Here is a 13,551-nt window from a genome sequence, read left to right on the forward strand (position 1 = left end):
ATACTCCGGAGGAACAGAGCCAAACCGATGCAGCAGCTCACACAGGCTTCACTCTGGATCCGAGCCAGGATGTGCTTGGCAGGAACAAGGAAGTCGAGGGTGTAGCGCAGGGCGTCGTGCTGGTACGTCCGCTCCAGCACCTCGAAGACCTGGCTCAGCAGGGTGGGGGCAGTGGCTTCGAAGGGGGGGTACAAGGCGGCCAGCGTACTCTGGACGCATTCTTCAACCGGCTCAGGTTCCTGCAAAGAGAGAGAGCATAGTGAGGGGAAAACAGCATCCAACAGCAGCCTCCCCTGCACCTTCCCTTTCTGCCCCCTCGCCAGCTCCCTGGCTCTTTAATGCCCATGCAATCACCAGGGAATCTATGCCAATTCCCAGACCACTAAATACTCCAGGACGAACTCCACCACTGCTAAATCCAACCAGTTGCGCCTGTGCCTTCTCAGCACAAACAGAATGTCCTTTGCTGTTTTGCATGACACGGGACTTGCTGCACTGCTGCCAAGGGTCCCTTGTACTTGATCTTGTCCATTTATTTATTTTTTAAAAGTACATTTTTATTTGCCTTGCTTAGCAAACTCACAGAAGAGATGCAGCGGTCGTGGCTACCTGCAGCAAGCATTGGCTGAAGCCTCACGCCAGACCACTGCCCCCTAGCGGCGAGCCAAATGGGACAGGGCAGCAAGGGAGCTGGCGGCGGCGGCGCAGCGCACAGAGATTGGCAGCGTGTAAAAAGAACAGGGGGCATAAGGGGGCAGCAGGGAAGAAAGAGTCTGGGAAGGTGCCAAAGTCTGAGAACAGAACAGCCGAGGTTCCATCTGGAATACATTAGCAGCTGTGAGCTCATTCCTTCCGCAGCTCCACCCAGCAAAGGAAATGGGGTTGGGGGAGAGAGAGAGAGAGAAAGAGGCTGCGAGGGAAAGGGGCCAACAGCAAGAGGCAGCCATTGTGCCAGACCTTCCAAATGCACCTAATCACGAGTCGCAAGAACCCTTTCCGTACCACTTGCAAGTACATTGAATCAGATGCAAACCTTTTAATTCTTTTAAATTGCTTTCCTGTATTGGTTTCAGAATCCAGATCAAACGACTTTGCAAACCTATTGCATTTTATTTATTTATTTTGCTTTGTTTTCAAAAATCCCCAAAACTGCAGAATCAGGTGGTGGTGGGCTTGATTTACAGGCCACATGCTAGAAGCTACCCTATACCAAGCAAGGCACTGGCCTATCTAGCTAAGTATTACCTGCACTGACTGGCAGCGCCCCTCGGGGGGGGGGGGTTGACAGAGGGTGACTCCCAGCATTACCTAGAGAGGCCAGGGACTGAAGCTGAGACCTTTGGTGTGCAAAGCAGATGCTCTTACCACTGAACTGCGACCCTTCCCCTTTGTGTAGTCCTGTACATTTACAGAGGGGTAGTCGTGTTAGTCTTCTGCGTTAGAAAACAACAGAGTCTTTTGGCACCTAGGCGACTTAATTTATTATGGCGCAAGTTTTCTTGAAGTGCACCAAAGTCTATGAAAGCTTATGCCATGGACAAACTTGTAAGTTGTTAAGGTGCTAAAAGTTTCTTTCTTGGTTTTTAATCCCTTCCATGTCAATTCAGAAGTGGAATGAAACACATGTCCAAAAAAGAAGGTATTCTCCAATCCAAATCCTTGTACCTAGAGGCAAGCTCCACTGACATAGGAACACACTGCTGGGTACTGAAATGTGAAAATTCTGGAGGGGTCCATGGAACTATACCATCAATTGAACCAGGGTGGATAAAAATCAATGATTTTTAAAAATAAAAAAATGGATTTTTTTAAATTTAAATTGTATTTTTAAAATAAAATGCTTTTGGAGGAAAAAGTATTTCTAAAGATAGTTTTCTATTTAAGTGACGTTATAGTCCAAAGGCCATCAGGAAATAAGGATTTGTTTTAAGTTTATCATGTGTGTTAAAACTCATTCTAAGTATATATATAAAAGTTTAACCACATCAGTTAACAAACATGGATACATATGCTACAATGTTATTGTTTTAGTTAAATAAATTGTTTAAATTGTTATTAAGGAAATGATTATTTTTCTCCTTCCAATAAAGTACAGTAGAAAAGTTGTCCAAATATAAACAATTAACTAACTAAACTTCACAATAATTTCATAATAATCTGTCTATGTATTTCTAATAGTATAACCAAATCATTAATTTTTGATATAGCTGTAAAAACTACTCTGAAAATTTATTATTCCAAAAAATGAAACCTTCATCTCATTGTAAATATTAAGATTATACCAGCAGGAATGCCTTTCTGTAAAAAAGGGGGGGGGAATTAAATCAAGTCTTACTGAATAGTGATTTAAATCGAGATTTAAATCGATTTGATTTAAATCAAATCCACCCTGAATTGAACCTTAAATAAGCAACAAAAACCCTGTAGCAGACGGTGACCATTACAACCCTTTAGAATTGACTTATTTGTACCACTAGCTCTTGTATTTATTTCCAAAGGGGTAACAGTGTTACTCTGTCACAGCAAAAACAATTTAAGAGTCTTGTAGCACACCCAAAATGTTATGAGACATTTGTTAGGGTTGTATCCAATGTGTTAGTCATACTCAAATAGACCCACTGAAATTAATGACCTGAGTCAAATTCATTCATTTCAATGAGCCTACTCTAAATAGGACTAGGTTGGGATGCAGCCCTTCGTCTTTAAAATGCCACAAGATTTTGAGACTTTTTGTTCTTTTTATTTCCGCGTTTCTTCAAAAATGGTTTACAGACCACGCAGTTTTCTGCCCAAAACATTTTGCTGCCTGAGGTGAAGGACAAGATACAGACCCCTACCTCCTAAAATTCCTTGTACAGAAACTGACTGGACTGGCATATGAATCTTGTTTTCTGCAGTGGCAAAAGGACAATGTGCCCGAGTACATCAGGCTCCCTTAGGGAGTACGGGGAGCTGTGCAAGACACACACAGAGAATTGCCCTCAGCATCCGCTGCAGCAACCTTATTCTCCCTAACGGTAGGGCCAGATCTGCAGGGCGGCTTATAAAAACCTCACAGTGAAAAGCTCAGTACTCACATACAACTGATGAAGAAGTTGGAGTGCCTTGAAACCTATCGCAGCGTTATGTGGATACAGAGCACATCTGCAACAACAGTGAATCAGGGCTGCACTTTTAGGTTGCCTTTGTGCAAGCAACCATCTGTTGGGTGTACCTTTCTATGGGGGGGACGGGACCAAATGCAAGAGCACATATTCATGTGTTTTGCAGAAACAGGGCTTTATTTTACATTTCTAAAAAGAAGAGGTATGCTACTGTATCTAAAAAATCAATTCTCCTAATCCCAGATATAGAAGAGGCTGCCTAAGATTACACAATGGTAGGGAAAACAGGATTTGGTGCTTTTTCTCCTTCTTTCGGTGCCAGAACGGTGATGTCACCTGCCAGAGAGGGGCCCAGAGAAGAAGAAGCACTGCGACAGCATCTGCATCTCCCCACCCTCAGCTTTCCTACTCCCCCCCCCCACTCCTTTCTCCCTCGTCCCCCCCATTACAGCTGCTGCCTGCTGCACCTCCTCTCAGCTCACTGTTCTCCCCTCTCTTGCTGACTCTTCCACCAGGCAAAGGAAGAAACAATGAATTTTATTTAAGGGCGGGGGGAGAGACCAGGCTAAAGTATATAGTCCAGCTGGGCACAAGGCAAGAGATGTATGAATACATCTCCCTGGCTGTGTGCTGAGAGTGTTAGTCTTACCTGCCTTTTCACTCCACCCTGCTCTTTCTTTAAGAGCCCCCCTTGTGGAGCTAGGACTCTCCCAGAAACACACGTCTTCTGCCAGCACTCCCTATTATTTTTCTTGTGCTTCTTTGTTCTCCCACCTCTCCCCACATTCTTGCACCTGCTTACCTGCTTGGCAGGATAACTTTAATGGCACCGGAGGGCAAACTCTTAAAACACACCTAATGTCCCACTGATGGAATACTCTGCTTTCCTCACAACCATCAGCAATTCTTCCGCCTCATATACACCATATAAAGTGGTATATATGGACAGGATGCTTTGGAAACAAGATGGGGCAATGTGTAACCCTCTATGCTTTAGCTTAGGGGTGAGGAACCTCAGGACTGGGGGCCATTAAGCATCTCTGTCCACCCCTTGGGACTCTCTCTCACGGACACTGCTCCACCCTCTCCTGGAGAGCTTTAGGCCGACTGGACTGTGTCCCTGAACTGGGATAAGGCCTCTTGCTTGCCTTAGAAACCTCTGAGCTTTGCATGACTTGAATGTGGCCTACTGCACAAAGACAAGAGTAACATCTGTTGTTTCCCTCATGTTTTGCCTCTGGCTACACCACCACTGGGTTCCCCCAGAAGGTTGCCTGGAAAAGTACATGGCCTGTGGGCTTTAAAAGGTTCCCCACTCCTGCTTTAAGCCAAACTCAATGGGCACCAAGTCTAGATCCTTCCAGCCATGTGCCAGTACTTGTCATCAGTACAGCAAACTGATCCCTGCTGAGGTAGTTGGCAAGGCCTGCTGGAGGAACTTCCACCTGCAAAACTGGATGTCAGAGAAGTGTCATCTGGCTACCCTTATCCTCTCACGTTTCACCACCACTTCTACCAAGAGATACTTCAGGAGTTCTCCTTCCATGACACATCAAGGAAGGCACCGCTGGTCACCTCTGGGGCCTGTAAGGAATGTGCCAGGAGATAACATGCACTGGTGCGCATGTCAGGAGAGGGGATTGTGTCAGGATGATGCCCGAGAACCAGAAAGATGTGATAGCCAACAGAGGCTCCCTGGAAAAAGCCACATACCACTTCAGAAAGGAGTATATAAACTAATAATAATAATAATAATAATAATAATAATAATAATAATAATAATGATGATGAAATCCCATCTTTGTGGTTATCAGCAGGTGGAATATAGTTTAAGCAAAACATGAATGTCTTCAAGTGAAGTATGTTCATTTTGTTGGAGATAGGCAAAAGGCATCTCCAGGGAGGAATTTTGTCCTCTCTCTTTGCAACCACACAATAATGACCATCAGGGCTTTGGGGCCAGCTACCTGGCTGCTGGGGGAACAGTCTACCTGGCCAACTATACCCTTCAAGCTTACACTTCCATAGGATCTTCAGTCCCACTGTAGCCTGCCTTTTCCTTTCCTGGATTGATTGGGATCCCAGTTTCACCTCTGCTGCGTAAGTAACTTGCCAAGTCATCTGTGCCCAAAGAGTCAAAACAAAGAAAGCTTTTAAAACTAATAATTTCCTGGTGATAATAAATTTGAATCGATCTCTTAACTTTGAATCACATCCTTCTCTTTGAAGAGGCGGGTTTGTTATTGTATCATTTAACTGCCCTTGCTTCTTCTCTAGTGAGTATAATTAGCCAATCTATGAAATCACTGAGCTTAAAGGATATTCTCCAAGTGTTTTTCCTCTTTGGCATAAGTAGTGAGGAATTTGTCTTCTGTTCTTTTGTAAAACACATCCCGCTGCATATCCATTAACATCTCTACCTCTTTCCATTCAATTTCCGTCCACTCCAGATCCTGCATACTATTGCTGCCTTCACCCTTTGGGACAATGGTGAGGAACCTCTGGCTCTCCAGTGGTGCCCTGGGCAGAGCCAAAATTGGGTGCCTCTTGCCTTTCATTTTACATCACAGCTGTGCCACCCCCGAGGCTCCGCACCCAGTGCGACCAAACCAGTCACGCTCCCCTAAATCCGCCTCTGAAACCAGCATCCCAAATCACCCAGCAAACTCATTGCCCTTGTGTGATGGTGGCTTCCCAAAGGAGAACTTTTCTTGCCTACTATGCAGGGGACAGCAGGGATTGAACCTAGAACCTTTTCACTGGTGTGAGGAAGCTCACGGGCAGAGTTGTGTAGTGGTTAGAGTGCTGGATCACAGCCTGGGAAACTTGGGTTCAAATCCCCACTCAGCCATGAAGCTCACTTGGTGGCCTTGGGCCTGTCACTCTCTCAGCCTAACCTATCTTGCAGGGTTGTTGTGAGAAGAGAGGAAGAGCCAGGAAAGCTACCTTGAGCTCTTTGGAAGGCAGGTGGGATATAAATAAAATAAACAAGCAAACAAACCTTCCAGGCACATGTGAGAGGTAGAAGCAAACTTAAGCAGAGAGATACATGTGACTCTTACCTTTGTACAGCAGGTTGCATTCCAGCCACACAGAAGTCAAGAGATTTCCTTCTAAACACACCCAAAGCACATACAAGCCTCCATTCTGGCAAGCAGCAGTTATCACTGCTCAAGGACGCATTCCAAGCAGGCCAAAGCACTCAAGAGGGCAAGTGACAAAGAGTCCCAAAGGCTTGATAAAGAGAACCAGGCGGTGGCACTCATATCCCCAAGGCCAAGGCACTACATCCTTGTTTTACATGCAGAGCCAGTGCCCTACAACCAGGACCAGCCCAAGCTGTTTTGCCACCTGAAGCAAGGCAGGACCACCCCTCATCCCCAGTCGCTGCACCCAACAAGACGGGTAACTGCTACTTACTGCAAGCACAGCAGCAAAGGTGTCCCAAGTCTCACAGCACCGTGTCAAAACGTCTAGCCAAGGCAGCTGCCGGAAACGAGAGCTCAAGCAGCGGCTGGCAAGGGGGCAAACTCATTCTAGCAGTCGGGGGTGGGGGGTGGCTTAGCAAGGCAGTGGGGGGTGGCATTCATTCCACTGCCCCCCTTCAATCTGACACCTGAGACAAGTGACTCAGCGCGTCTCATTATAGGGCCGGCCCCAGCCCTCTTCCCACAAGGAAGGCTCAAACTGGCAACCTGGCTACTTTTCAGGGACTAGCCCTCACCAGGCCTCAGTTCAAGTTTTTAGCCGCACGGTACTTTGTAGAATAGTGGAAAGTATGTCTGTTTTACATTCCTCCTTCGCCCCCCCCCAGGAGCTTTTTGCCACTTTCTGGAAGAGAGGCAGGAAAGTAGAGACTCGGAGCCAGCCAAGCTTGAGGGAGAAGTTCTACATCCCCGACAGGAAGAGGCAACCCCCCTTCCCACACAGACACTGGCAGGAGGCAGGAAGGAGTGGGGAGGCCCCTTCTTGGCTCGCCGTCCTGGAGGGTGTGCAAGGCAGATGGTTCCAGGGAGAACAGTGGCTGGCAAAAAAACAGAAAGCCGTCCTCCTCCAGAAATATTGCTGGTGGAGTATATATATATTCTCTCTCTCTTTCTCATAAACGGAAATTGGAGTCTCCGCATCTCCATCCTATGTACTAATACCAAACCCAAACTCCTTCTCAAAGCATGGATCTTTCTGCAATGAAAACAGCACCAGCCATGCACAAAGGAGAATTATCAGCAGACTTGGGGGAACCCCAAGGTTTGCAGAAGTACAAAAAGGGGGAAACCTTCTATTTAAAAAATCCTAAGATGGGAGATCCCAAAATCGCTCATTGAACACTGAGCATGCTCAGTGGGCACAAAATACTGACTGACAGGGTGGGGAAGGGGGAAAACGTGAGGTGAGAATGGAACGGATTTGGCTGGCTAGCTGGAACCCTGAACCAGGTCATTCTACATTGCCGCCTAAGGCAACCCGGCTCACTCTCTGTAATGGTAAGACTGGACCTATCAGAGAAAAATATTCAAATCTGAACTTAGCCATGAAGCTCACTGTGACAGTATCTCAGCCTAACATACCTCACAGGCTTGCTTTGTGAATAAAATGGGGGGGGGGGACCACATAAACCCACTACAGTGGTACCTCGGGTTAAGAACTTAATTCATTCTGGAGGTCCGTTCTCAACCTGAAACTGTTCTTAACCTGAGGTACCACTTTAGCTAATGGGGCCTCCTGCTGCTGCCGCGCCGCCACCACGCAATTTCTGTTCTCATCCTGAAACAAAGTTCTTAACCCGAGGTACTATTTCTGGATTAGCGGAGTCTGTAACCTGAAGCATCTGTAACTTGAGGTACCACTGTATAAGCTTCTGGGAGGAAGTGTAAGATTAATGTAATCAGTGTACAGCAACCTAGTTAGGATTACTCAGTGGAAAGGGCGCCTTACCCTGAACGCAGACGATTGGTCCATCCATCTCAGGGTTGTCTACACTGACCATCAGTGGCCCTCCAGGATTTCAGGCAGCATTCTCTCCCAGCCCTACCTAGAGATACCAGGAATTGAGCCTGGAACCTTTCCCAAGCAAAGCAGATGTTCTGCCACTATGCTACAGCCCTTCCGGCAAGGAAATACATTCTGCACTAGGTCATCATCAGATTTAGCATTCATATAGTGTTTTTAGCAGACTCCAGAAGCTTCACATACTCAACATCACCAGTCCTTAGGGAAAACTCCGTGAGTTATTATCCCCATATTACAGGTGAGGCCAAGAGAGAGCAGCTTACCTAAGATCACCTAGAGAATTCCAGACTGGAACTGAGGAGCGCTTAGTGTACAACATGGTCTCTTGGACACCATGCAACATTTCACAGGGGTTGTACCCTGGTCAGATTATGCCCTGTTTTGGAGCAAGTTCACACATGCATGCACGCACGCACGCACGCACACAGCACTCAGTAATTGCACAAATTATGTCTTAGCGTTGGTGGAAAAGCCATTGTCTCAATCAAACACCAGAGGCAGATCTCCGTCTTTCATCTAATTCTACAGCGGTGGTTTTCAATGGGTCAAAGTAAACTTTCAAGGATTGCTCAAAGGGATTCACTGCTCAGAGTATGAACTGCCTCCATTTCTAAAAGTGACCAAGTCTTCTCTCTTACTAGCATCAGGTACGGCCAGCCCTACCATTAGGCAATGAGGCAGCCCCCTCAGGCAGTTGATTTTGGGTGTCATGGAAGGTCAGCAAATTGCTACTTATCTAATCTATTATTACAGTGTGAGGGAACAGCAGCAGAGAGGTGCTCATGGAATTTTCTGCCTTGGGTGCTAAAATAACTTGGCTGGCTTTAGGTACTCAGCACCTGGGGGGACTGCTCCGCCTCAGGTAGCAGAATGCCTTGGGATGGCCTGCCCAGCAATATACTGTGTAAGCCAGGAACTCAGTCCATATATAATTCAGCAGCAATTTTTTATGATCAGGGAAGTTATAGAAAGTCTAAAGAAGTGGTTCCATGTATGACTAAGATGTTACAGGCTGTTCTTTATCTCTTTAGGTCCACAGGAGCCAATATAATGCTCTTCAGATCTCGTTGGGCTCCAGCTCCCATCAGGCTCAGCCAGCATGGCCAACAGCCAAGGATGATGGGAACTTCAGTTCAGCATCATCTCTGGAAGGCTCCATGTTGGCACCCCCTGCATTAAGAAAATTAAATGCCAGTGTTAAATTCTGCTTCTTCCTAGCCGGAGTGCTGAGGACTAGTTTTTGTATGGCTTTTAAAATAGAGAGTGTAGGAAAATGTTTAAACTCATTACTTATCATCGTTGTCCCTACTTATGTGGCACACATTAGTGCACCTATTCTTTTCAAGCAAGTATACTTATTTTTTTAAAATCACTTTTATGACAGATGTTAATATTAGCAATATTTATGATATGATTTTATATACTGACTTTCTTCTCTCTTTAATTTTCTTTTGTAAATATTACCATTGCAGATCTATGCCTGTGTTTAGTGGTTATGCCACAACACCAGAGTCGTTAGTGACTAGACTTAATTGTCAGGGGTCCCTTTACCTTTACCTTTTTACTGGTATTCCCCAGTGAAGAGAGCCTTAGATTGAAATACATCAAGAACTGATAACTTTCTATTTAAAAACACAGTTGATACCCACTTTTTGAATGTGTGGAGGGAGGGGGGAAATCACATCATTTAGAAAACGCCACCTTGATCTCAGAAATCACTGCTGGGCACCACTGACTGCCATGATTGTGTTTCTGCAGACATTTGTGTACCAGGGGAATGGTTTCCATGGAGAAAATAAGAAGCTGAAAAAATTACCTACGAGCCACCCTGCTGAATAAGTGCAGTGCCTTTCCCTTTCGGAGAAGACTTCACAATCAATTCTAGCCCTCACACACCTGGGATTACAGGAGTCTGCCTTATGCCAAGCTAGCTCATTTGCCCATCTAGCCCAGAGATGTTTCCTTTGAGTAGCACTGAGCAGTTTCAGCAGAAGGCCGGCTCCACCATGAGTCAGGGTGGAGGCAACTGGTCTCGTTTGCCTGAAAGAGCAGAAAACTCTTATTTATTTTATTTTGCTTATTTATTACATACTCCTAGGGGCCCTATGCACCGTGGCTTGTGGGAGGGACTCTGTTTCCTGTTCTGCCTCAGGTAGAAAAATGCTCTGGTTTGTGGCAAACATTCTTCCCATCACCTGCTACCCACCTATTCACAGAAGTATTTCTACACTGCCCTCTCATAGGTCAGGAGGATGGTGTACAACATTATAAAAACATTTTTTTAAAAAAAAACCAACACTGTAAGTGGTATAGAACAATAATGAAAATAACCATCTGCTCAAGAAAATGTTAAACAATTTGCATAGGCCTATCAGCTGCCTGGTCCTTTTTATCTGAAGACGCCACAGACTGAACTTGGGGTTTCTTCTTTGTGAAGCATGTGTTGTACGGTCCCACCTGACAAAGAGGGGGCTTCCGGTTTACGCTTTCAGGATTAAAGCTCTGGTGCCTTTTGTTTTTAACCCTGAGCACTGAGAGGAGGCGCATGAAGCACACCAGTCGGTGTCCTGACTGGTACTCCGCTAGACCACACAGCCATTATGGGGGTTATGGGACAGGCCCTCTGCCACACTGTCAACTTGCAAAAGCAAAAAGAGAGTGCAAGGCCCATCAAAGTCAAATTACACATAAACTTGTGAAATAAAAGCTGCTGCTTCTAAAGACAAGCAGTTCTGGGAGGGAGCTAATAAGGAGGGAAGGGGTTATTTGGCACTTTTCAGTGGCAGTTACCTCTGCCCAAGCCACAGTCCTATTCCTTCCTTGCTCCACAGGTTTCCAAATGTGTTCCACCTATTTAAACCCATACCTAGCAGCTGAGGAGGAAGAAGAAGAGTAGCAACTAGCATGTGTTTGTGTTTTGGGGTGGGGGAATAGAGTTGCAATGGGAAAATGGCAAGCAATGTTATAAGGCAGCAAACAAATGCCTTAAAAAGTATCAATCTAGCCATTTTTCCTTTGAAGAACCACCTACTGTGGTTTTGCAGCATGTATTCACAGATCGTGTGCAGTACTACACTCACAATTCTTTGCATGTATGTGCACACCAAAGATTGTTCTTTTTCAACGAAGGCAGGAACCAGGTCAACCTTTTCTGGGGTTTCTTTGGATCTATAAATGACAGCCATGCAATAAGATACTAAAATATGTTCCTCTTTGCTGACCTCCCACACAGATCGTAGGACTTTGTTTAAATCCGGAAGAAAAGGTATCTTGCCACCACCTCCAGCTTGGAGCAACCAACCTGAGCCCAGCTAGAACAAATGCCCGGTCCACACACGCAATGAGATCAGGTGTCTCCTTCAGAGCCAACTTTCAGCTAGCTATGCTGCTCTTAATCCCCGCTCCAAAATGTAAGGTTCCCCCCCCACACACACACACCCAATAATATACTCTATCAATGCCTTTTTTGTCCAAAAACATTTGAGAGTGTTGTTAATGAGGGAGGAAGGGGGGGGAGGGAGGCAGGATAGAAGAGTAGACTAGAAAGCAGAATGAAGACACACAATTCTAAACCAAAAGGAGTGTTCTGGTTAGTGTAGATTCTAGTTCGAATTACAGATGCAGGAAACGTCAAAGGAAACTCTCTGAGCATCCCTTGGAAAGAGAGACTCCTGCCAGGTGCTGAAAACCACACTCTCGTACTGCACGGCCAGAAATCAGTAACCACCACCACCACAGTACCGGGGATCCCGACCCAGAATCACAAATCTTAGGCTGGGATCCCTCACATCAGCAGGCATGAAGCATTCAGGAGGGGAGGCGCGGTTAAGGAAGAGACACACCATCTCTTTTAACTACTCGGAATTAAAGAGCAGACTTAGACGTCCTGCGTGCGCACAGCGAGGTTGGCCAGTAGTACTTACTCCCGAGTAAACACGGTTGCGATTCGGCTGCAAGCCCCAGTTACACCCCTGACAGTAACTCTTGCCCCGCCCCCGCCTGCCCCCCCCCCCAGTGCTGTGGGCTCCCTCCAGCGGCGAGCCACCCTGATCCCCATCACCCTCGCCCCCTCCAGTATCGCAATGCCCTCTCTGATGCCCGGCACCTCATTCCCGCTGTTAGTGCGCTTCCTTCAAGGGAGGGGGCGGTCAGGTTAGTTTTCCTCTCCCGACGTGGCCCACCTCCCCACTGCCCTTAGCAACCCACCCACCTACCCCCGGAGGCCACGTTACCTGCCCAGCCCGGACCCCCACCCGCCGCCCCCAGCAGAGCGCACAGCGGCTCACCATGGCGCAGACAGGCGGGCTCACCGACGGGACGGGCTCGCCTGATCTATTGCTGAGGCGGCTGCTTCTGTCGCTGCCGCCGCCGCCTCCGAACTCCGCGCTGCGCCCCCGCCCCCTGCCTCGGCCGGCTCTAGCCCAGCCTGGAGCCACCCCCTGGCAGAAATCCCGGCCCCCGACGCCACGGCTGCCTGCAGCTGCAGTCCCCGCCGGAGCCCGGCCAAGGGCACGTGGAGGCGCGACTGCGGCAGCGCCGAGTGAGCGGGGAGGGGAAGGGGAGGGGAGGCAGGCAGGCGAGGGGAGGGGAAGGGAAGGGAGGGAGGGACGGAGGGGGACCAGGCTCGGCCGACGCCTCCGCTCTCCGCCTACGAGTGCCCTTGAGAGCCGAGCCACAAGTTCCCCCAGCCGGATGATCGCGCCTCGACTTGCAGCTCGAGGCAGCTCAGTCCCTCCAGCCCGCTTTTGCAGCGGCGGGGCGACGGCCGGCGATGTCGGAACGTCTGCGAATCAAGAGGCCAGGCTGCTTCTGAGCGTGTGCAGAGCGCGCTTGTTCTAACGCAGGGGAGGAGGCTCATTAGACCACGAGGCTGCCCGGTAAAAGGGCTCTCATTCCCCGGAGAAAAATGATTTAAGCAAATGATGCTGAGACAGTTTGAGAAATGCGAGCTCCCAGGGTAGTGCTTGGACCACAGCGGAGATAGAGGGGTCCTTAGTTTATGTGCTGTTGTCCCCCACGTAGCTACTGTTTTTAGAAGGCTGGGCGGGATCATGATTTGTGGAAAATTGGGAGAAGTCACATGGACCTTATGGATTTCATTAAGAGCCTTCTCTCTCTCTCTCTCTCTCTCTCTCTCTCTCTCTCTCTCTCTCTCTCTCTCTCCAATTCAGGAACTGCTTGTTTGGCTTAACTTAAACCAGATGCTTGGCCATAAACAAGGGCGGGGAACCTGTGGCCCTCCAGATGTTGCTGGAGTCCAATTCCCACCAGCCCAAGCCGGCATGGCCAGTGATTATAGTCCAAGAGATTCATGCCCTTGCCTTGGGACAATAGAAATGCCAGAGTCCAAGCAGGTTGATATAGAAGAGAATGGCTACTGACCGCATGCAGAGTGCCACTTTGGGGCTTCCAGGGGTGCAATTCCCAGGCAGAGTTT

At 47.7% G+C, this 13,551-nt stretch overlaps 1 protein-coding gene across 4 annotated transcripts in view; it reads right to left on the reverse strand.

The window, feature by feature from the left end:
* ARHGEF40 (Rho guanine nucleotide exchange factor 40) overlaps positions 1-12,633 on the reverse strand; it is a 39,609-nt gene extending 26,976 nt beyond the window's left edge. For all 4 annotated transcript variants that reach the window (XR_014518624.1, XR_014518625.1, XM_083472270.1 and 1 more), the window contains exons 1-2: positions 12,401-12,633; positions 42-239 (exon numbers count right to left, since the gene is read on the reverse strand). Coding sequence is in view for 2 of the 4 variants with exons in the window: in XM_083472270.1 (XP_083328396.1) it covers positions 42-239; positions 12,401-12,403 (201 nt within the window). In the remaining 2 variants the exon portion in view is untranslated. The remainder of the gene's footprint in view (positions 1-41; positions 240-12,400) is intronic.
* Between the last annotated feature and the right edge of the window lie 918 nt (positions 12,634-13,551).

Source organism: Podarcis liolepis (assembly GCF_965112155.1).
Source record: "Podarcis liolepis genome assembly, chromosome: 13".
Taxonomy (NCBI): Eukaryota; Metazoa; Chordata; class Lepidosauria; order Squamata; family Lacertidae; genus Podarcis; species Podarcis liolepis.